This window comes from Pempheris klunzingeri, chromosome 7 (genome assembly GCF_042242105.1).
Source record: "Pempheris klunzingeri isolate RE-2024b chromosome 7, fPemKlu1.hap1, whole genome shotgun sequence".
Taxonomy (NCBI): Eukaryota; Metazoa; Chordata; class Actinopteri; order Acropomatiformes; family Pempheridae; genus Pempheris; species Pempheris klunzingeri.
In genome coordinates this window covers 23,584,236-23,607,360 of record NC_092018.1, presented here as the reverse complement: position 1 = coordinate 23,607,360, position 23,125 = coordinate 23,584,236, and the positions used below count along the sequence as shown (strand labels likewise).

At 41.7% G+C, this 23,125-nt stretch overlaps 1 protein-coding gene across 1 annotated transcript in view; it reads right to left on the bottom strand.

The window, feature by feature from the left end:
- The window catches only part of abca2 (ATP-binding cassette, sub-family A (ABC1), member 2), a 92,674-nt gene that overhangs the window by 48,658 nt on the left and 20,891 nt on the right, over positions 1–23,125 (bottom strand). The window contains exons 2-3 of the mRNA XM_070833050.1: positions 11,828–11,921; positions 2,777–2,888 (exon numbers count right to left, since the gene is read on the bottom strand). Coding sequence (XP_070689151.1) covers positions 2,777–2,888; positions 11,828–11,921 — 206 coding nt within the window. The remainder of the gene's footprint in view (positions 1–2,776; positions 2,889–11,827; positions 11,922–23,125) is intronic.

The window sequence follows — 23,125 nt, the reverse complement described above, 5'->3', positions numbered from 1 at the left end:
ACTTTCTCTAAAACCTTTGAAATAAAAAGCAGCTTGGATATAGGCCTGTAGTTTTGGGGATGATATGGACCACGGTTGGCTTTTTTCAGCATTTTTAAAATAAGATGGGACACAACCAGATTGCAGAGAGTTATTTAAAATAGTGAGTAGGCATGGACCAAGGGACCCAGTGGCACTTTTGAGCAAGGAAGTTGGTACAATATCAACACGGCTTGAGGAAGTTTTCATACTGCCCACCAGATCACTGAGGTCTTGCAGAGAAATTGGAGAGAATTTGTCCAAAAGAGGCCGAGATGGATGGGGAGATATGGGAGTAGAATAGGGGTTGATGTTAGCCCTGACATCTCTAATCTCATCCACAAAGAAGGAGAGGAAGTTATTACAATTGTAATCTTTCGACTGTGCAAAGCTGTCATCAAAGCAAAAGGTGGCGAGTTAGAAGTGGTTAGAAGAATCTAAAATCTAAAACATATTCTTGTTCATTGAACACTGCGTTTTGTTTGCAACATAATTCCCAATATGTTCCTTCATAGTTTTAATGTCTTCAATATTAATCTATTAAGTAGAAAATGGTAGAAATAAAGAAAAAAGTAACTTTTGACTGGCGCTGTATCAAAAGGATTTAGTTTTCTCACAGGTAAGAATTTTGTTATATTCTTATTTAAGCAGCACACATTTCCCTTCGCTAGAACTATTAGAACTATTAGAACTATTTCTAAAAGCCTCACTAAAAGTAATGCAACCTCTCCAGATGGCTGTTAGAGCATCCCATAACATCATTAGTCTCATAAAAAGTCTTCATCTGGGTTTCTATGGTAGTAGAAGTTCTGGGATCTGCTGGGTGTGTAGGAGTCAGTTGCCAATTAGCAATATCTTCCAACTGTACAGTGAAAGAGACGGCTGCATGGTTTGAGATAGGTATTTTAGATTTTGTATATTACGCAGAAATTTTCAATGATGAAATAATCCATCTTGTTGTATTATGCACCCATGAGAAGAGGGAATACTGCCGTAAACGTGGTGCGGGCTCCATCTTTAAGGTGTAGTTCTTGCATAAACATGATGTTCTGTTACTGAGCTTTGCGGGTGCTTCACGTATTTGAACTTGATTCAAAATGCTCTAACATGTTTTATTTTCTCTCAGTACATAAAATGGATCATTTTTATAGAGTATAATTGTGCACGCTGCTTGAGATGTGTAGCTAAAGAGCCGTACTCTGCATTAGTAGCACAGCATGGCACGCTGAGCTTCCCTTGTACTTTCCTTATGTTCTGCATGGCCGGTGCACTGCACTAACATTTTGCTCCTTGGGCTGCTTTTTGTTTGGCTAGTACTTGGCATGCTTGGGTACATCGTTTTATGTGTACACCGTCGAGCTGACAGGAATAAATACAACAGCGCGGCTCACTGATTTCTTTTTAATAGTTTCTGGACCACATGGCACAGAGGAAGAAGATATGCCACGCTTTGATACACACACTATACTTGATGGTAGGATACACTCATTAATTTGAGGGCTTTCAGGGAAATAGTTGATAATAATAAACTGATAAAATAACATTAGCTGGATGAGTTTGAAAAGGGACATTAAATCTCCTTAAACTCATACAAATTGTTTTTAGTTGACTTCCAAGGATTGAACTTCTCAGCTTGCTGCAGTGTTGTACAGGTGCGTTCCAGGGCCCTCTTTTATATAACAGATCCATACTAAAAGTGTATGTGCAAACAAAAGCTGAAAATGGTGTGTGCCAAAACATAATCAGATTAATTAAAGCGTGCATACACACACCTGCAAGCACGGTTCCCTTCATAAATCACTGCCCACCTGGAGACGTATCAAAGTGGATCTGCCTCATATTCTGACCTCTGCACACCCACATTCAACTATAAACAGTCAATGCAAAGCACCTCGTGATCAATGCTTCTTTTACAGTCAGTCATGGCGACAAGACAGCGCTGATGAAATAGTCAAATGAGTCAAATTTGATTTGCATTTTGAGTTGGCATACTTTTTACAATTAAATGGTGCTTATGGAATTGTTATGGCTCACTAGCACAAGCACAAATAACACTGCTTGTTTCAGGATTTATTTATTTTCAGGTCTGGGGACTTTCTCCCTGCGCACCAGGAGTATATTGCACCTACTGTTTATTAAAGTTTTTTGCACTTGGCTGAGGCTGAAGTTGGTGTATGATGATAAAGTGCAGTGGTAATAAATCTTGACGTACATAAGGTATGTGACTTAAACATCCCCTGAAGCCTCCGCTGCACTAAAGAGCTGGAAATTAGCAGCAAACAAAAACATCTCATCTGCGTGGAGTGATCGGGAGACTGTAACTTTTCTCAAATGAAGACATGCAACACGTCATCTTTGTCCAGCTGAGGTCTGACTGGCACTCTTTTATTACATCATCTGGATCTGCACTCTTCTTCTCCAACCATGGCAGCTATTTTACCTTTCATGCCACCGATTGCCAGGTGAATAAGTAGAAATACAGTCACCTTACTCACCTAACTAAGTAATCTACCAGGAAAGTGGACTTGCATGTATTTGATTGGCCGTCACACAGGCCGACTGGCACCGTTCAAATGAATGAGTGGGTTTGTGTTTTTTGTTCCACACGGACCCAAGTTGGCCTGAATAGGCCCATTGTCTGATCTCAGTGCTCTCACAGGAGTAATATAACAAACAATGATCTAATCTCTCAAGCAAACAATAGCGCTACAAAACAGCTTATGAGACTGATAAATAACCGGTGACAAAATATACTCACGTTGAGTTCTTGTACTGCAGGAAACCAAATTCATCCCTTTGTCCATCTGGGCACAGCGACTGCATGATGGGAATGATGCCAGCCGAGGTGAGTGGGGCTGCGCTGTAAAAGGCTGGACACGAGGGAGGAAAAACAGGCGGTAGGACGGACAAAAAGAGAAAAGACAAAACCAAAGGAACAAAGGAAGAGGATGTGGTGGGAGGGTGACAAGAGAATTCAGAGGATATGGATGTAGAAAAGTAGGAGGATAAGGACCAACAGGTAGGGGGTTTGTCGTGAAAACAAAACCACAGGACCAACAGGACAATAATAATGAAAAAGCAGACGGTCAGATTCTGGGTTAGAGTTGGAAAGGAACAAAGGTGTCAGATGAGCCACCTGAAAAGCAGCGCAGCAGCTAGTGGCCAGAGATGTTCCCACATGTCAATGCTGAATACACGGGCCATCTTTTTGTTGCACAATAATGACAAAATGGCCTATGATATTTTTCCTAATCAATGCTGGCTGGACAAGGTTTCAATCAGGAAAAAAAAAAAAACAAACTTCAGCTCCAGCTAACAGCCCAATGTTTCCATGGTTACTGTGCTGCTGAAGATTGTGAGAGTGTGGATCCCGTACAGTCACCCACAGAAACAGTTCCTCTTGTCCTCCAGCTCTCTCTCATATCAGCCACGTTACTCACTTCTATCCCTTTCTGAGAAATAGAAGATCCTGTCTGGTGCAGGATCTTCTATTTCTCTGCATCTGTATCAGTAAGCAACAACCCTTTCCTTTATTAATAAGGCATAATAGAGAACCTCGTTGTTAAAAGACTCAACAATAAGAATACAATAAAAATACCTTCAATCTCTATGTTTTTAAACAACTTCCAAAAATCCGAGATAACACTGTGCTTAGAACAGGAGCACTTAAGATGAGTCGGTGTGAAGCTTTAGAAGCTTGATTAGTTCTCAGGAGAAATTAAACTCTCCCATCTGGATAGTTATAATTCTACGCAGTATATCTTTAGCTTTGCCGTAATGGACTTTGGTACTTTCTTTTTAAAGATGTGCATCAGATATTTTAGGACCTTTATTTGCATTCTTTGTAAATCACTTCTTTTTTTTCTTAAAAGTTCAGAGAATGGCTCATGAATTGCATCCTACAGCAGAAACTAAAGCTGAATTGCCACCACTTACACTCCTGCTGTTAAACCCCAGGAGGACTGAAGAGATACAAGTTAGAGACCCCACTGACTTTTAGCAAATCTGGGTACAGGCTTTCTAGTCATGATTTCAAAAACGATATCATTATCCAGTGGTATATAATGTCATAGTGCGTCTGAATAATGAGAGCGGGTCTATGAGGTCTAAAAATGTACAGTACATAAAGCAGGTCCATTCATTCAGTTCATTAACATTTGCCCTCTCTGACCAGCTGCCTCAGAAGAAAGGTCAAGTTAAGGTGTTAAACACAGGTCAGAATTCATCAGTAGGTTAAACATGAATTGTAGAGACAGCCCTAAGTACACAACCTGCTGAATGGAACAAGAATTTCATCGAATGAACGACAATTCATTCAATTAAGCCAGTTATTTCCACAGACTCAGTCATATGCACCAGGTGTCCAGTGGGCTAAGTGCCTACAAATCATCCAAACAGGCATAAATCACACACCAACACACACAGGTAGGGACTGCACATTTAAAGTCTCAAGAAGGATTGACATGTCTGGTATAATTCAGCACATATTAAGACACTGCAGCAAACCAGAATACAGTGAGAGCCTGTTAGAAGCTTTTGTCAAACGTTAAATGAAAGCACAACAACATCCAGCAACGTAATTCTGTAATTATTTGTTGGATATATTGTGCAGCCCATTTATTTAGAAAGGTGGAAAGTGTGAAGTACAGAATAGATTATTCCACATACAGTTTGTTTTCACATTAATATTCAAGTGCGTTCCTCTCTGTCGGGCAGCACTGGCAGCGTTAATCCTAACAGAATAAGCAGCTCTTCAGCATCAGTCCTTAACAGTGTGACACAGGATGGCGTTCTGTGGTGATGATGGAGCTCAGTCAGCACAGAGCAAACAAGACTCAATGTGAACGGACTGAGAGGAACAGACTCACAGACTAACAATTCAGGCATTCAGTGGCTCAAAATATGAAAACAGACTTTTTTTTTTATACAAGACAACATGAATTACTTGGACAGAGAAATGTCTCTTCCCCCTAAGTCAATACGTGAAACCAAAATGGCCGCTGCACCTATTGCAGTATCATGCGGCCCAAAAACACCTTTTCTTATACGCAAATCATTACAGGAGCAACTGAAAAGATAGAAAATAGATTTCTATGAGCATCACCAACTCTCTCTGATGATTCTGTCTGAGAAGAACTTGAGCTTATTAGGTTGAATAAACTTTTGTAGTTGTATCAGTGAATGTTTTCATCTGTTTGGGAAGCTTTACAGGAAGTCAGCAGCTCAGACAGAGGAAGTGTCCAACACACAGACTCTATGAGCCCATAAATATGGAAACCCAAGGATGAAGCCAAAGAACCCTTTTTGGCGTATGCACAGATTAAGCAACATTCATTGCAAACTAGATAAGATTTGTCACTCATATTTCTCTATATATGCAGTTAAAAACAATAAAGCCTGCTTAGCAACTTGGACTATATTCCTCAGCCTGTAGGACAGCTTTTTAGTATAAATTATATTACTGTACAAGGTATCCACCTCTCTTAATACATCAACGACTTAAAGGGAAGAGACCTTATTCAGAACTTGATATGAGTTGCTAAGAAGATTTTCTATCACCCGGTGGGTTTTGTATTTTCAACCTACCACAGAGAAAATATCATGAGACACTGAGTGGCTGAAATGAGCGGGTTCTGGAAGATGGCCTTACATGATACTAGGTACGGATCAGGGTTAGGCACACAGACAGAGAAACACGCCCCAAAACAGGATTAGCCCATCCTGGTCAAGTTGACGAGGAGACGTTTTCATTAATGTATCATGTTAGCTAGGATCAGGTGTCAGGATAAAATGAAGGGATGTTGACACTTACACACTGGTCCATCCAACATGTTGAGAACATGCATCACGCACAGGAAAGAAAGAAGCACAGCCAGAAAGACAGACACAAAGAAAGAATAGCAGAAACAAGACAAAGGTGAAGTAAAAGAACAAAGACAAAAAGCATCAAAATAAACTGGGTACGACTACTACAGAGGCTTAAGGCAACAGTAGAGTGCAGTGCACTGTGAACAGATTAAACCATGAAATAATAAAGACATCACAAGACTTAAAGGTGAACTAAGAACACAAAAACTACAGCGCACGGTGGAAGGCAAATCACATATTTATAACAGCAGCAGATTAGCAAAAATATGCATTTGCCTGTTTAAAATGCATGATGATGCCGCACAGAACTACGTGACATCTTTATGACTGCGGGCAGATCTAAGCAAACGTGAGTCAGCAGTAGCGTTCACTTTCTATATTTAAAACCACATAATGCAAGTTACTGTGGAGGAAGGGCACAAGGCGTCATTCTAACACCGGTGTACCAGTGCAGTCCTCCGCCCTTACCTCACTCCCTCAGCGCCTTCCAAACAGCTGTGCATAAGCAATATGGGTTTACTCTTTTCATAACTTTCTTGCACCCATCTGTGTTGGAGATAATGGAAAATGTGGAATGCGGAGAATGTCTGCAGCACAATGTTGAAGACACAGATGTATCAGAACCACTTCTGTTTTTGGAGCATCACCGCTGAGCTGCCACTTTTATGACCATTTTATCTAAACAACTAAACGCCATCAGCGTATGTGGAGCGACAATGGAATCATTCTTAAAATGTAAATAATCGCAGCAGTACAGTGCCACTTCCAGTGACCTGGGCACAAGAGACGGGTGTTTGTTTGTTGAGAGTTTGTTTAAGTCTGTCAGATCTGTCAAAGTTTGTCAGGTTACGCAAGTGTGCCAAAGTCAAGACAAACACGAGTGCTGCTGCTGTTGGTGCTAATTACATCCAGCATTTTCATGCATTACAACGCCACCACCGTGCTCCTTATGGGAAGCAACCAGGTGCTGTGGGTGTATGGCAGGGAATGGCTGCTGTCCTTAGACTGTAGCAGAACCGGGCCTGCTTGGCTTGGCGTTCTGTAAGAGCTGTTGTGATGGGAGGAGTGGGGAGGAGTGGGGAGGAGTGGGGAGGAGTGGCAGCATTTAACATCAACTCTGCTGGGGCTGCAACAAACCACTGCTGTCATCAGCAGATACAACTCAGGGAAAATGAGGAGAAGTAGCACTTGTGTTTTTATTATGGACTCTTAGTGCAGAAATTACGACAAATTACAAAATAAAAGTGACTGCTTCCTGGTCACAGATTGGGATTTTTTTCCAACAAGACAATAACATTGACAGAATAGCTGAGGCGATCACAGGTCACAGTCATTTATGTGTAGATACTGTGATACCAAAACATACCATTACAGGCAGGATCTACAGCACCGGAGAAACTAGCAAGAGTAGCCATTACCTCATCAAAATAATCCCCCCCCACCCCAGCCAGAAGGGTCTGGTATGCTTCCAAAGCAAATCCCCCAAAACAAATAAGTGTGTCATGCCTGACTGATGCTGGAGGACAAGTCCATGTCAGTGAAGATACTATTCATGATCACTAATGGGAGCTATTTGACCAGGATTCAAATAGCACAACCCTCCTCACAGCATGAACACATGAACACTGTCTTTTTATTTTAAGGTCACGTTATTAAATGTTGAATGAGCTACAATCCACAATAGAATCTAATTCAAGAGTAAAACCCCCAAAACCCTAGAAAACCCCTGCACTAACTCCCCATAAAACATATAGATATGGATTATTTCTCTTCCACAGGAAAGGTTATTGTGAATCAACCTGTTAAACAACTCAGTATGTTTAAAGCAACATCATCTTGACTCTTCAAGTGAATAATATCAGAATAATTCTGACACAAACGCTGTGGTCATGTACAAGTATGAGCTTGCTAATTTTGCAAGTTTTGGATATTCGTTTTCCAACGATCCATAGGATCAAGTGGAGCGATGGGCACTTCTCCTGACTGTACTGGTTTAGTTCAGCACTTGGCGGATGTTTCCACATCGTAATCCTCACATCCACACAGGACAGCGATGAGATACACAGCATCACTTCATGGTTTTTTAGCAAACAACTCAGTTTCCTTCTGATTCATCACTAAGAGAAGAGACCATATTTCTCCCGTACTGGCTTCTCTTCACTGGCTTCCAGTAAAATCCAGAATAGAATTTAAAACCCTTCTCCTCACCTACAAGGTTCAGGCTCCATCATATCTTAAAGAGCTCATAGTACCGTACTACCCCACAAGAGCATTGTGCAAAACCTTCCTTAGTGATAAAGCCTATAGTTTAGGGCTGGCTCAGGCCTTGGACCAGCTCCTAGTTGTGCTGCTATAGGCTCAGACTGCCGGGGGACTCCCATGATGCACTGGGCGCCTCTCTCCTTTTCCTCTCTATCCTCATGCTTCATGTCTCTTTAATGTCTGCTACTAACTTGGTATCTTCCCCGGAGCCTTTCTGTGCTCTCCTCATCCCTCAGGTTCCTGTGGATCCTGGTCCTGGTTCTCCTGCTGTGGTTCTCTGGTTCCTGTGGATCCTGGTTTCTTCCTGTTAAAGGGGAGTTCTTCCTGCCACTGTGTCCTAATCTAATATCTGATGCTGTTCATGTGGGAATTCTTGAATCCTTAGTGTTGAATTCCTGAATCGTTGGGTCTCTCTCTAATTAAAGAGTTTGGTCTAGACCTGCTCTTTATGGAAAGAGTCTTGAGATAACACTTGTTGTGAATTGCCGCTACATAAAGATTGATTGCTAACTGACAGCCTTTCTTAGCTTTTCAGTCTAACAAATAAACAACTCTGCTGAATGCCACAATCATATAAACACAAGCAAAACAGCAGTCACGAACATAACATAACCTTTAACTCTTAGTTGCTGCTCACTCGGCTCAGAGGCAGTGCTTTGTTCTCATGGGTGAGCTCACTAAACGACAGTCTGTCGTGGTAAACAGATTTGGGAGTCGTGGCCCTGTGTGTGTGCTTCGTGCTGGGTAACTGTGGCTCAGATTTCTGCACACAAGTAGGCAATTAGATAGGTAGCCTGGAATGACTGGATGAGTTTATTACAGGTCTGTGACATCGGTAGACAGCAGATATTTTTCTAACCATTTTAATTATTAATGCTGTTGTTCTCTTATGAGAATTTAAGCAAATATGACACTGTGACAGCTATGAACTGTTTCTAAAATAAGTTACAGAACATGCACTTTAGGTATACTATACCATTAGGACTAGATCACGCCTGCAAACATTTGCTGATGAGTTGACCCCAGCCTGGAGCCCTGTATTCCAGCTCTCAGTTGATACATCTACAGTTCCTATGATATCGGAAAAAACACTTTGCCCACAGAATAATACTGATTTCAGACCAGCAGCACTAACGCCAATGATGAAATTACTTGAATGAATCACGATAGGGAACCTATAAAATGAGGTACAACAGCTCTTATCAGTTGGCTTAAAGGGCTGGGAGAGGCACCGATGATGCTCTAAAAACTTAATTTGACTTTGAAAATCCTGCAGCTCATGCTGGACTAAGTCAAGTCAACTCCCTCTGACAGTTAATGACCACTGGAGCTCCTCCCCTGAAGTCTCCTCTGCTCCTCTCCCCTTCTTTACGCAACATATACAAATGATGTTATAAATCAGTACATTATCAAGTTTTCCGCTGATGCAGCTACACTCGGTTTACAGAAAAAGCCTTCAGACATTACTGTGTACACAGCTGAGAGGTTGTCTGAATTTAAACATCAAAAAACCTAAAGAAATGGTCTTTGATCCAAGGAGTGATGTGATCACCGCTCAGCTCTAATAAACAGAGAGAGAGCTGAGCAGTTAACAACATACATATACTTTGGTATTCACTTTGATTTTCAGTCACAATGGGCTCAACACGTGGAGTGTGTTTGTTCATGAATCAGTCAGCGTCTACATTTTCTGGAAAGGCTCAGGGTCCATGGAGTGGATAAAAGCCTGTTGTCCTTTTACAGGGCAGTCACTGAATCTGGTGTCTGTTACAGCATCACAACATGATTTGGTATCCAATTAAATTCAAATCGCAACTCCAAAAATGGATCCGTAAGGCTGGAAAAACATTTGGCATGTGGTTACGGTTGGGCTCTCTAAGGTAACGCTCTTCTCTTACAAGGGGGAATGTGCAATATCTTGGCGTGATGCGTCGTGTGGTACTCTTGAAACGAGTGATGCTGCGCGCTGACTATGGTCTGATTGTGTATGTATACGGATGTATTGTGTGTACAATGGAGAGGCTGCGTGCTGCCGTGTTCTGCCGAAGTGCCAAAGATACATTTCTCATCTCTAACCTAATCTAAAAAATGAAATTGTGTTTGATGCGTTTGACACCATGAATATTTGTAAATCAGTCTGCGTTGGTCTGTAAATTAAAATAGGTGATTCTGACAGCATCTGTTGTCCACAGCTGCTTTAGACTGAATACAAACAGCTTCTCCTTCAGTTCATTAAATCCCCGCAGCCATCTGAAGGCAGCAGAGCACATATGTTGACAAATCTGCAGCCTCTGATTTGTCCACAGCCATTCACTGTTTACCGTCATTAACCTTCTTTATATGTCAAAAGCTGGTTCTTGTTTTAACTTTGTAATTCATTGCTGTTCTGTGACTTGAAAATTCAACAGATTAATAAATTAAAAGGCTTCGCCCACATTTTGTTACTATTTATTTCTATCACCACTGTGCTAATGAGCAAAATACATCTTCTGTGTCTGTCTGCACATTTGTGGTTCTGTGTGTTCACATCATGCCGCTCTGCACTTTCCAGACAACTTTGTGATCTTGTGGAGGAGAGTCTTTCCATTTGTTGAGCTATGGTCGTCATGCTTCGGTGTATCTATACACCACCACACCCTCTGGTCGCTATTTAGCTTCACCCAACCATTTGCATTTTACTGCACATACATGAACCAGAATAACTGATGAGCTGCCTTGGAGACGCACATGCAGTGAATGTGTGATTAAATTAAACCCTTCAGTCATTTTAGGGGCTAATTCTGGTCATTTTCCATCAGTGTTATTTTCTAATAACATCTCCTCTATTGTATAAACCAAAACACAGTCAGGCAACACAGAATGTGTCTCTATGCTGTCTGACCTCCCTTCTGTGTCTATGGGGGATTTCTATTTGAATTTTCTGCTACTGAACACGGAATATTATTGAAGAGAAGACATATTTAGACCTGCAAGCATGCATTTATTAAACAGGAGGAAGGCTTTATGTGAGAAAACACCAGTTAAAGGCATAAGGGATGGAATGAGTTATCAGGTTTGACATTGACTAGATTATTTCACTTAACAGAGAATATCATGGCCTACTAGTCTGTCTCTTTGGCTTAAAACGGCCCTACATCTCTCAGCTCTAAGCCCATTGGTTACTACTGAGGAAGTAAATATTTAAAAACACCACATGACTATATAGCTTATCCGGCCGGTAGTGCAGTGGATAATTACGCATGTCATCGGCGTGGGGAACCCGTGTTTGACTCCCTCCCAGTCCCGGCTACCAAAAATGGGCGAGGGTTGCGTCAGGAAGGGCATCCGGTGTAAAGAACTAACTGCAAAATCTACAAGCGGATCATCCACTGTGGCGACCCCGGAAGGGAGCAGCCAGAAAAAGGACATAACTATATAGCTTCATTTTTCAAAAAGTCTCAGTCATTTCCTAAAACAGCTGGGCTACTGCAGCTTTTATTAAACTTCACTAAAACAGAAGGAAATACTATAATGCTGGGGAGTATTTTTAGCAGCAGATTAATCCCCATTTGGTGCTTTAGTGAGTGTTTGGGATGAAGGTCACAGCTATGACAATCAGACCCAGGCTGAAATAAACTGTTGTTAGAGTAGGGACCCTTCCTCCTGCTGAGTCCATCCATATCCTACTGTGTTGACCTACCTTCCTTGACAGGAATCGCTGGCTTCTTCTGCCTCAGACCAAGGAGTATGAAGAAGAGGACCAGTGGGATGAAGATCTCAAACGCCAGCACCCACTGGAAGGGAAAAAGAAACTGACAATTAATTTGTGAGGCATTTCCAGTTTCAATGCAGTGATCCAAGGATATCCGATATCCGTGATCCGATTCAAGGTTAAACTCAGTCAAAGTTCTTCCCCATGAAACTCTCTTTGTCAGTCCCCATCTCCCTGCTCATGGATCACGCTGTGGCGTAGATTGAGTTTGCCCACTGTCACATATCGATCCATTACAACAGGGAGAGGGTGTGAAGTCTGCTTAACATCCTGCATGTACCACTGCCAAAACCTCTGCTAGTGGCAGACACTTTGAAACAGTGCACTTTGTGTCAGTTTGCAAAAGCAGCCAGTATCTCTTAGTTTGCACAGTGGCCATATAAGGACGCTGACATAAACTCACACTGATGTGAGCATTGTTACTGACTACAGTACCTTCTGTCCTAACAAACACACCTCCTCATGAGCTAACATTTGATCTGTGATCAACACCACAGAGGACCAAGGGAGTTCAGCCATATGAACGGGTTCCTCCTCTGTCCCTAGCCTGTAATCCTCTTCATGCTTTCTGTCTTTTATGATTCCTGTTGCAGGAAAAATAGGGTCAGTAGCTAAGAATTCAATTAGCCAGATTCTAAACTGGACATACAGTATACTGCCAGAACTGGCGATTAATTATTTTTTAGGCTGCTGCAAGAGAGGAGAGGAGAGGAGAGGAGAGGAAATAATATTTTCATATTTAAAGATAACAAGAGCAATTAAAATCACCACCAGAGATAAAAAAAAAAAGAAAAAAAAAAAAGCGCTGCACATTTTTAGTCACACGATAGATTTTTTTTTCCATAAGAAAATGTGAGTTGTTTGAGGTTGTGCCGTCTTATTGGGGCACAAGGCCCAGGTGGAGAAGTTGGTGTCCTTTTGTAATCACCTTAGTTTTGTTGAATATGAACAATGTGTACTATATTTTGTAGCGCCTGACAGTCAGGCAGTTTTTACAGTATTGTTTCTGTTCTCTTGAATTGAATCTGATAATTATAACTTAAACACCATCCAGTCCATCAGCATTCAGAGAGAAGCAAAAAGATCAGTCCCATGCTGTATTCTGGTCATCATGTAATTCTGTACATATTGAAGCCACAGTTGGTATCACTGTGGTGGAGCCAGTTCAAATATCCCTTTTGGCTCTTTGGTCAACTTCCTGCCTGTAGTCTCCTCTTTTAGCACTCAAAACAATGCAGCTCTCTCTCAGGCTCAGCTGGGTTCAACCTGCCAGCTCCAGGGCTCGACTTTCACCCCCGCCCTCCGTGACTTGTAAGAACACTGTTGTGTGACAGTGAGGCCGCATGAGGGCACTGAATCTTCTGTCAGGAATCATGACGGCAAAGTTTCCGTGTGCTATCTCGTTACATTGTCCCTAACCCAGCCATGGGAACCATGATGTCTTTGTGTGTCTGTCTTGGACACACACACACACATACGCAGCTGGTGTGTGTGTGTTTCTGTCTGTGAAGATCACGACAGACAAACAGGCCTTTTAGACAGAGACAAGAGACCACTGACACACACACACACACACACCCATATACCCACACACGCACAAAACAAACCCTCCATTCTCACATGACTACGCACACATACACACACTGGATGGCAAAAGAATAAATGTTGCTTACATCTAAACACAGACACGCAGAAATGTGGGAAACATTTGAGCAAATGACTGAACATTATTGTCGTCAAGCAAGTCTAGACCGTGAGCTTCAGACGACTGAACAAATGCACAGTCAACAGAAAAGAGTTCCAAGAGGACAGTTGGTCTCTTGTTAAAATTCATGTATTGATTTTCATGCCTTGGAAGAACAAAAGCAAATGTCTGATTTGAATAATAAAACAGCAGAGTGCTCTGTGAGAGAGTCTGATCCTGCAGTTTCCCTTCACTTCCAAATTTACAAGTTAGAGGTCAAACTGTCAAATTAAGGCCGCAGCTCAGCAGGACCTCATCTCACACTTGAGTTCTGGTTTTCTTTAACACAGTACCTTAACTCTGTACAGTGCACATTAAAATCACCTGTACTTTACTTGACTATTTCCATCTCATGCAGCTTTATCATTCTACTCACTACATCTCAGACGCCACCACATTTAAACAATACTACAGCTGTCGTTACTTTTCAGATTCTATTTTTCTTGCTGTGAAGTATTTTGACAATGTGGTATTGCTACTTTTACTTGTTTAAAAGGATCTGTAAAATATCTATATAACAGCCGACGGACACAGTTAGAGACTAACCGGTGGGCTTGTTGGAGCATTTAGATATTTCACTCAATGTGGGGACCAAACGGGAGCTAAATGATGTTCATCAAGCGGACACAAACACAATTCCAAGTGAATACTAATGCTTTGTGACTGCTTGATGTAAATACTGATGTGTTCACTTTGACAACGAATCAGATTTCAGCTTGTTTTGCTGCCCCAATCGGCCAAAACTCATTCAGCGCACCTTTAACATTGAAGCAATGAGTGCTTGGCATTTAAGGTGGAGCCTCCGAATTCTGACGCGAGCAGTCAGATGACCGGACGTGCTGAAAACAAACCAGATAAGGATAGTCTAACTTATTAGGAAGTGAAAATGGAGGAGAATGGTGAAATTCCCGTCCGTTGTAACCATCCATCACAGTTTACAGACCCACTTCCTACTTAAACTCCGACTTCACTGCACTTACTGGAGTTGCGCACAAAGGTTTACTGTGAATGAGGATTATTAGGAACATTTTGGATTTTGTCTTTTATGTCCAAATAAAGTGGTTTAGATAAACTGCTCGTTTGAGTTGTGTTGCCGGATTTTGCAGTGATCGCCGCATTACCAGATCTCAGCAATTTGGTGAGTAAAATGCTGTTCTAATTGTAGAACCAATGAAGAAAACTAAAAAAAAATAAGACCTCATCCTTAAACAAGAATAAGAATGGTCAGACACCTAACGCACACAAACAATGCATCCACACACAGACACACACAGCACAGAAAGTGGTGTTTTCTAAAAGGGAACATGCCACAAAGGTTTGCTCATGCATGTTTCGCACAGTGCCTACACACCACTTTATGAGTCATCAGAGCAGTGTGGTACAGCAGCAAAGAGGACATCATCAGAGGGATTTCATTTGGTGCCATGGTCTTTTAAGCACACCATAGAGCTCTGCGATTGCAACATAACGGGTACGTAAATGTCATATTGCGATATGGGGTGTACTATAGCAGCGCGATGTGGAAACACAAACAATACACAACAGATAACAAAGGAGACATTTAGTGAGCACTGTGAGGCAACACACACACACACACGACGCAACAATACCGGATGGACGCGTAGTTCTTTTTTTGCACACATATTTTTAGTGTCGAAAGTTTTTTAACACATCTTGTCGAAGGTCAGCACAGCAGCATCGCAAGACATTTTGAGATCACCAACAGGGATGGGAAACCTAGCTCTGAAATATGGCTTCATATCAAGACAGACAGACAACAAGTGATTGTTAAAATGTCTGCAACATGATAATTTCAGGTACGGACGTGAAAGACAATCTTGGTGATGTTCATGTATAATTTTATCACATTTTTCTGAAGTAAATGAGAAAAGAGTCACGACCGTGTTGGTCTTCTATAAAGACGGTCCATCCAGATCCAGATCTTGGCTTGCAGCGAGCACGTACCAAACTGTTGCTTTTTAGCCACAACAGAATCGATGTCTATATGGTGTTAACATGGTCTTAATTCTGATCCTTCACTGCCGCAGGCTTTTTTTTTTTGCAGTTCCAAACGAGTGTGCCTCTATTAAAGTGGAAACAGGAAACTTTTTCGCTTTAAACTTACCATTATGTAATAAATGCTGACTGCACACTTTAATAGTTATTGAACAGTGCCACCATTAGTGTTTATATAGGTACCCTATAGGTTTTCACTGTGTAATTCTGTCTGCCACTGGGCACACTCAAAATGAAGGCACGATTTACAGTACACAGGAAGTGCGTCAACCACTGTGCAACCAACCACTTTCTACTCCATCCCTAACACACACAACCTGTCTACTGTTTTTTATTCTGCCTTTATTGTTGCTTTGAGATCAATGTTTCTAGTTCAAATTGGGATTCATACAGTTGTTTCTTGCTTTGGACAGTAGCCAGCCTGCTGGTAGCAGATGGCATTCTTTCTACTTGATCAGTGGCTAAAACTACCTGCCTACTTATTGGCACAAACCGGATGTTTTACTCTGACTTTGCTATCACGGTTTGATAATCTGAACAAAGAACACGTTTTCTAAAAAGGGCAGTGGTGGAAGTTACTATATTCGGTTATGATTAAGAAGTTTATATGCAACCAGATGGTTGAATATTTGAAGATGCTACTCTGGTTGGCGTTGCAACAGGAGCTCAGTGTTATCACTAACTTCCACTTTAAACTGTGTATAAAAACAGTAGGAGGGAAGCTTCGCTAAAGAGCTTGGAGCTAAAGTTACTTCTGTAACCAATAAAATAAAATAGATTCAGTTACATTCCTCCATCACCACTTATCTTTCTAGACTAGATCTGATCTCAGCTGACAGAGAATTTAGAGTCACCAATTAACCCAACGTGCATGTCTTTGAACTGTGGGAGGAAGCAGGAGTACCCGGAGAGAACCCACGCAAGCACAGGGAGGATGTGGATCCTGTGTTGATCAAACCTGGATTCAAACCTGGAACCTTCTCGCTGCGAGGCAACAGTGCTAACCACCGCACCACCACAATATCTATATACAAGTCAAGTGGGCTGGTAGATTGTAAACAAGAGGCCAACAGGGCAAATAGGGTTGGAACAAACACTGAAAAGGGACAGTGACCTGCAATAAGACCCAGGGGCAGCTGCTGAAATATAAGATCGGTCTACATTAGCATGCACAATCTTAAAAATGAAAAAAACTGGTAAAACTGGTAAGTCGAAACATGATGTATTAATGTAGCTCACAATCAATTCAGATTATTGGAGACATATAAAGCAAAATGCATGTAAATATGGGTCCTCAGGGTGTCTAAAATCCCTCAAACTATACAAAATATCATCCTCTCTCTCTGTTTCTCCCGCCCCATATTTCAGTATCTATTTTGGCTATTGCATGTGACATCACATGCAGGATCTACGAACATCAGACCTCCTTCAGCCCCTCAGCCCACTGAAAACCTGAATCCACCTTGTACTGATAAGATGTCAAAGGTGTAAGCGAAACACTGAAATCATGCTGTTGTTGTTATTATTATTATTATTATTATTATTCTCCCACCACCCCAGGACATGAAGACTCAGCACATTATCTTGGATGAAGATACTGCTAAACACATCTGTTGTGTGTGCATTTGTGTAACATTGTTAACAAGCTGTCTGCGACCCGACTTCAGACAGACAAGCTGCACATTTTGCTGTGTTTTCTGTTGTCAGGCTGTTTATTTGGCCGGTTAGTCTGTTCAACTTCATGTTAGCATGTTGCTCCGCTAATGTGGCTCCCCTTTGAAGCAGAGACAGACTGGACAATCAGAGCAGACTGGACTTTTCGGGAGGGGGGCATTAAAGACACAGATGCTCAAACAGAGCGTTCAGAAAGAGGGTGAAAGGAGCAGTATGTTGCATGATAATGTGTTTTTCGAACATTACAGCGTGTAAATATATTCTGGTAGGACCTCCGCTTCCAAGTATGAACCCGACAATGAGCGCAATGTGTCTTCTTTAAGAAATTACAATTCTGAAATCAAACAAGTGTTTTTCCCTTTGTAGAGACAGAGGAGATGACTGCTCATAAATTGTATGGCCCAGTTTCCTTTGTACCTTACAGAAAAAAACTGCAAGACAGCTGGCAAACGCAATATTAATGCAATATTCCTGAAAACGGGTAAATGGTCTGTATTTGTACAGCACCTTTCCATCACATCCTCATTCACCCGTTCACACGTCATTCAAGAGGAGACTATTCTTTCACACACACTGAAGACCACACACTTGCTTCAGGAGCAAGTTGGGGTTCAGTGTTTTGCCCAAGGACCATCTGTTAGCCTGCTGTCCACTCCGAACCAAAATAGCAACAAACATAAGCGAGCTCTTATGTTATTTGACATATAGAAATAACATCTCTTCTATATCAACAGAAAATGATGTTAACAGCACATATACACTTGCAACTGATAGCGACCTCTGACTAACATTAATTGGATGCCAGATTAACTGATGGAGCGGAAACAAATCGGCAGTTCAGTCGGATTATCTGGCTGTGGCCGCTGGGGATTTTAATTTTTTTTAATTTCAGTTTCAGTTTTTGTTTTCCAGCATCGGGTTAGGCCATATTATCAAGTCATAGTGTATGAGCGTGAAACGGTTCTACCTCTCTACACACACTTGGACACATCCACACCGCAGGGACACACCCTGGCGTTCCGTAGTGAACCGTTCACCCACACGTTCAGCCCCCTCCGTATGAAAGGATCTCAAGCGCTGCTGCTGATGTATTATTCAGCAGACGCTCGCCACTCGTTTGCAGTTCAATTATTAAGAGGGCTGATCATGACTCTGCAATGAGCTGAATGAGACTGGGGGTTCAGAGACTACTGAAGGGGGACAAATATAGACTAGTGCCAAAACTAACCTCATATTAATAAATAATAAATCATCTGAATGCAGCTGTGTCTACGGAAGAACACTGAGGATCTGTAGGTGAAGCCTGTTGGAGGATAGTTTTTACTCATGTTCACTGTACATACGACTACATACTGTAGAATGACCCACGAAATGTTTTTGCTTAATAAACTCATTGTTAATGAATTAATTGACTAACCATTTCAGCTCTGCTTTAAATGCTTCATCCTTCATACAAAAAGTGACATTAGTGGCAGCAGGTACTGTGCGCACATGAACAGTATGAGCTCGTAGACCCATTAGACTGTGCTGAAAAGGAAAAGGAAACATCAGCCTGTGAATAGCTGGATAAATAGCTAGAATTATCCAGGCGTGAAAGAAAAGGTAGACGTGTAATTTCTGAGAAGGCTATTTCTCAGAGGGACACACACACACACACACTCACACAAACAAAAATACAGATCCAACCAATGACAACTTACTTTGATCACTACACCTGCAACTTGTAACCGACTATATGAGTTTGCCTATATGCGCTGTCTACAATATTTCTAATAGATTAGAAATGAAGAAATCTCTTGACTGGGAAATGTTTTCCCAGTTTGTTGTGAAAGAGCTGACCGGCCTGCACACAGCTCTAACCTCAACCCCACCCACCACCTCTGGGATGAATAGGAACGGTGACTGTGAGTGAGACCTTCTGACCCAACATCAGTGGTGGACCTCACTAATGCTGCTGTGGCTGGGTGTGGTCTAATCCATGCAGTCCGTTTATCTGAGCATGGTTTAATAAACGTCGAGGGAGGGAAACTCAACACGGCCCTGAGTCGTGTCAGATTAATATCCTGTGAGCAATGGAAGCAGGGTTGAGGTTCTGTGGCATTTTTTCAAACCCAAAACCTTTCAAATTACTAGCTAAAGGATACAAGAAGTTTTGATTAAATGTGAAAGAACGGCTGTAACCTGCTCACTTGGACACATTTTGTGTGAGCTTCATGGATTGATTGGACATTTAAAACTGACAATCAGCTGATTATTACTCTGGAAACCAATCCCACAGAGTGGTGTTGGTGAGTATTGTCATGTTTTGTCCATGAACCTTTCCAGACAAAAAGAAGAGCACAGAGTAAAATGGTTAAATAACAGATTGATTAGCGTCAGAGCTTAAAGGTGCAGTACGCAGGGTTTAGTGCCATCTAGTGGTGAGGTTGAATATTTAAACCAACTGAACACCCCTCATCTTCCTTTCCAAGCATGTGGAGAAGCTACGGTGGCTGACGAGGACCTTTTGTCAAAACGTATGTTCTCATACACCCCAAGAATGAAAAGGTGTTTTTCATCTTTCTTCTTTTTTGTTATCCAAATGGTGCATTCTGTACAAACGTGGCGGTGCAACATGGTGGACTATGAAGAAGAGGACCATCTTCCTATGTAAATATAACAGACTCGTTTTAAGCAAACAAAAACATGTTGCAGGTTGTTTCGCAGCAAGAAGGTTCCAGGTCCGACCCCCGTCCACGACCCTGACGGATAAGTGGTATAGATAATGGATAGATGGATGAAAACATAATTATGAATCATATATTCCATCCATCCGTCCATACACTCTGGACTAGTCGCTAGTCAATCACAGGGCCAATCATATATTCCATTTTTGCCAATAGATCCTCCTAAATCCTTCACACCATATCTTTAATGAATCAGAGTATTCTGCCATATTGGTGCTTGGGTGAAAAACAAAAAAGAAAAGCAAATTGGAAATAAGTGGCAGGAACTGTGTTAGGGAAGAGAAACTGTATGACAGTATGTATCGATGAAGCCAGAAATGCACATTATGCTACATTTAAACAACAGTCTAATAAGGTCCAATATTGTATAATACGATAAGTCTGTTCTAAATAAAAACCGGCTTCTCTTTCCACATGAATAATTATCCTAGAGATGGGAATCCACAGCATTCCATCAAATTAAAATCCAGAAGTGCATACTTTTACTTATACTTAAGTACATGTCCATTTTAAGTTAGACTAGAAAGAGCTGCTGGGAATTCAGTCAGTAACCAAGCTCTCCAGCACCCATGTTAAAGTTTGCTGCAATATGTGCAGAATGGATGTCTTTTGCATATATATGTGTGAGTGAGTGTGGGTGTGAGTGTGGGTGTGAGTGTGAGAGTGTGAGTGTGAGTGTGACTGTGTTGTGGAAAAACACAAACCAAAAATGTCACCTTCCAAAACACCTAGACATTCAGGCAAGCACGCATGCGTAACATGCACTGAGGCTGTAAAGGCTGAAGTGACTGAATGCTGGTTTAAAAGTTTGAGTCCTTAAATATGTGATGCACATAGAAATGAATGTGAAGGTGTGTGGAGTTATCTCACTTCAACATTGGGACCTGCATTCCTGCTGTGTCACCACGCTGTGTCAAACTTCCGCTGTGTGAGGACAAAGTCATTTCCCCAGGGTGACATGAGCGCGCACACACACACACACACACACACACACACACACACACACACACACACACACACATGCACACACAGTGCCAGAGAGGGAGCACTCAGCAGACAGGTAAAGCCACAGGGAGAGTGGCTGTGTCAGTACAGGAGCCGGTGTCCTCTTGTCCTTGTTACCGCTACTGGTGCAGGACACAGACGAAGCTGTCCTGCCAGTTAAAGAAACATAGCAAGTCTGTGATGAATAGTTCTATCGGTCAACTTTTCAGTTAAGTGATGAGAACAGAGAACAAAATCCATGCGCCTCTCCGTGATAACGTGGTGGCATAGATGTCCATGGTCATTATTCAACATGACTTTCTAATGTACCGGGTGATGATTTTAGTTGTGTGCCTCCTGTGATGGTTACTTGTATTAAACACCTTTAAAGTGTCACCCGAAACAACCCAATACCAAGAAGTATTACAGCTTTCCTAGTCAAATGATGCCCGAATTTATTCTTTTTGGAGTTAGATATGGAAAAAATGACTATTTGCATGTTTTTGCTCACAGCCAATCACTGCAAGCATTCCTTAATTTAAAGCGACTTGTGATTTGTCCCATTACCGCAGCAGCTACGGTCTGTGGTGTGCCGTGAAATCAACTATGAGTTGGCAGTTCAGCGCGAAAAGATGCCATCAAAATGCTGAAATGTATGGCTAATGTACATGCCTGTGGCATTTGATAAAAGTAAACACATGAAGTACTGTATTTGATTGGTATTGTTTTCAGGGCTCTTTTATTGGTACTGGTAACCTAATACCCAACCCTAATGCCTTCTCACACTGCTTACATTCACTTAAAAGAAAGAAAAAAAAAAAGGGTCTTTGAGAAATATCAGAAATTCTCCTTTTCATCGTAGCCAGCCGGAGGAGAGTGTTTGACAGAGGCCTCAGCAAGGGACCAAGAGACAAAGTAAACAAAGCTGCGCTGTGGGCTGCATGTCATGGACAGACAGCTTGTGGCTAGTGGTGCTGTAGAGTCAGCACAGCAGAATTTCATGAACGGAAAGCATTATTTGACCAGAAATATCCCAAAGTGTGGGAGCTTCAACCTTAAAAGTTAAACATCACGTTATCACATTTGGAAGGAGACTTTTTTTTATTTTTTTTTTTTTTTTATTTGTATGCATGTTGTTGGTAAAGTAGTACAATTTACATTTGTATTTACTAACTACCTTGTGCGGTTATGTGAGGTTACCAACACGGCCAGACTCTAAATACTCATTGAGGTGTAAGTTGTCCTCCACTAATGGATGCAGTGGTAATGTGTCTGAGTTGTGAAGAAGAAGCACGAATATATGACATGAATGACGGAGGTCTCAACAGGCTTCTAACACACGCTTGGCTTTTCATTATTATACAACAAGGCATTCTAACACGGTTAAGGGTCAACATGAGGAAGAGGACCAGCATTAGCTGCAACTGCCTGGTTTCTTGCCTAGTAACTCAATTTCTTAAGAGAGGTAACACTGAGCAAATGGGGCATTTGTTTAGGATTTTCTGCAGTGGATTCATCCACGTTTGGTGCTGTAGTAGTCAAGACAGCAGCAACATTTAAACCAAATAGCCACTATCTATTTAGATCTTCTGTTGGTGCCAGTCATTTTCCAAAGCATTAAGTCATGTTTTAGCTTTTTGTAATATTTTGCTGCTTGAAATGCTTGAGCAATACACTCACCTTCAAAATTCCAGCCAAAACATTTTTTACTCACAGCCCATCCACTGCATTGCAGCGTTGCTCCAACTCCTCTGCCAGTGGGTCCAAAATGTCTCAGCAAAATGATTCAGTTGTGGGTTGCATAATTTGGCATATGTTTCAACTTCAGAGGCAGGTGTTCTGGTTGCCTCGCTCTGCTCACCTCAGCACCATTTCCTCCACCGTATTCTCTGGTTCCAACTGATCCACTAAAACAGTAGATCTAACCCTCATCATGATATTTGCTTCATTATAAAAGCGCCAGTAAGTATATGATGTTCTCCCTGGTGGACTCACCTGCCTGTCAACTCTGCCAGAAGCAGGGGTCATTGGAGCACATCCTGAGCTACTGTCCTAAGGCCTTGGGAGAGGGGCAGTACCGGT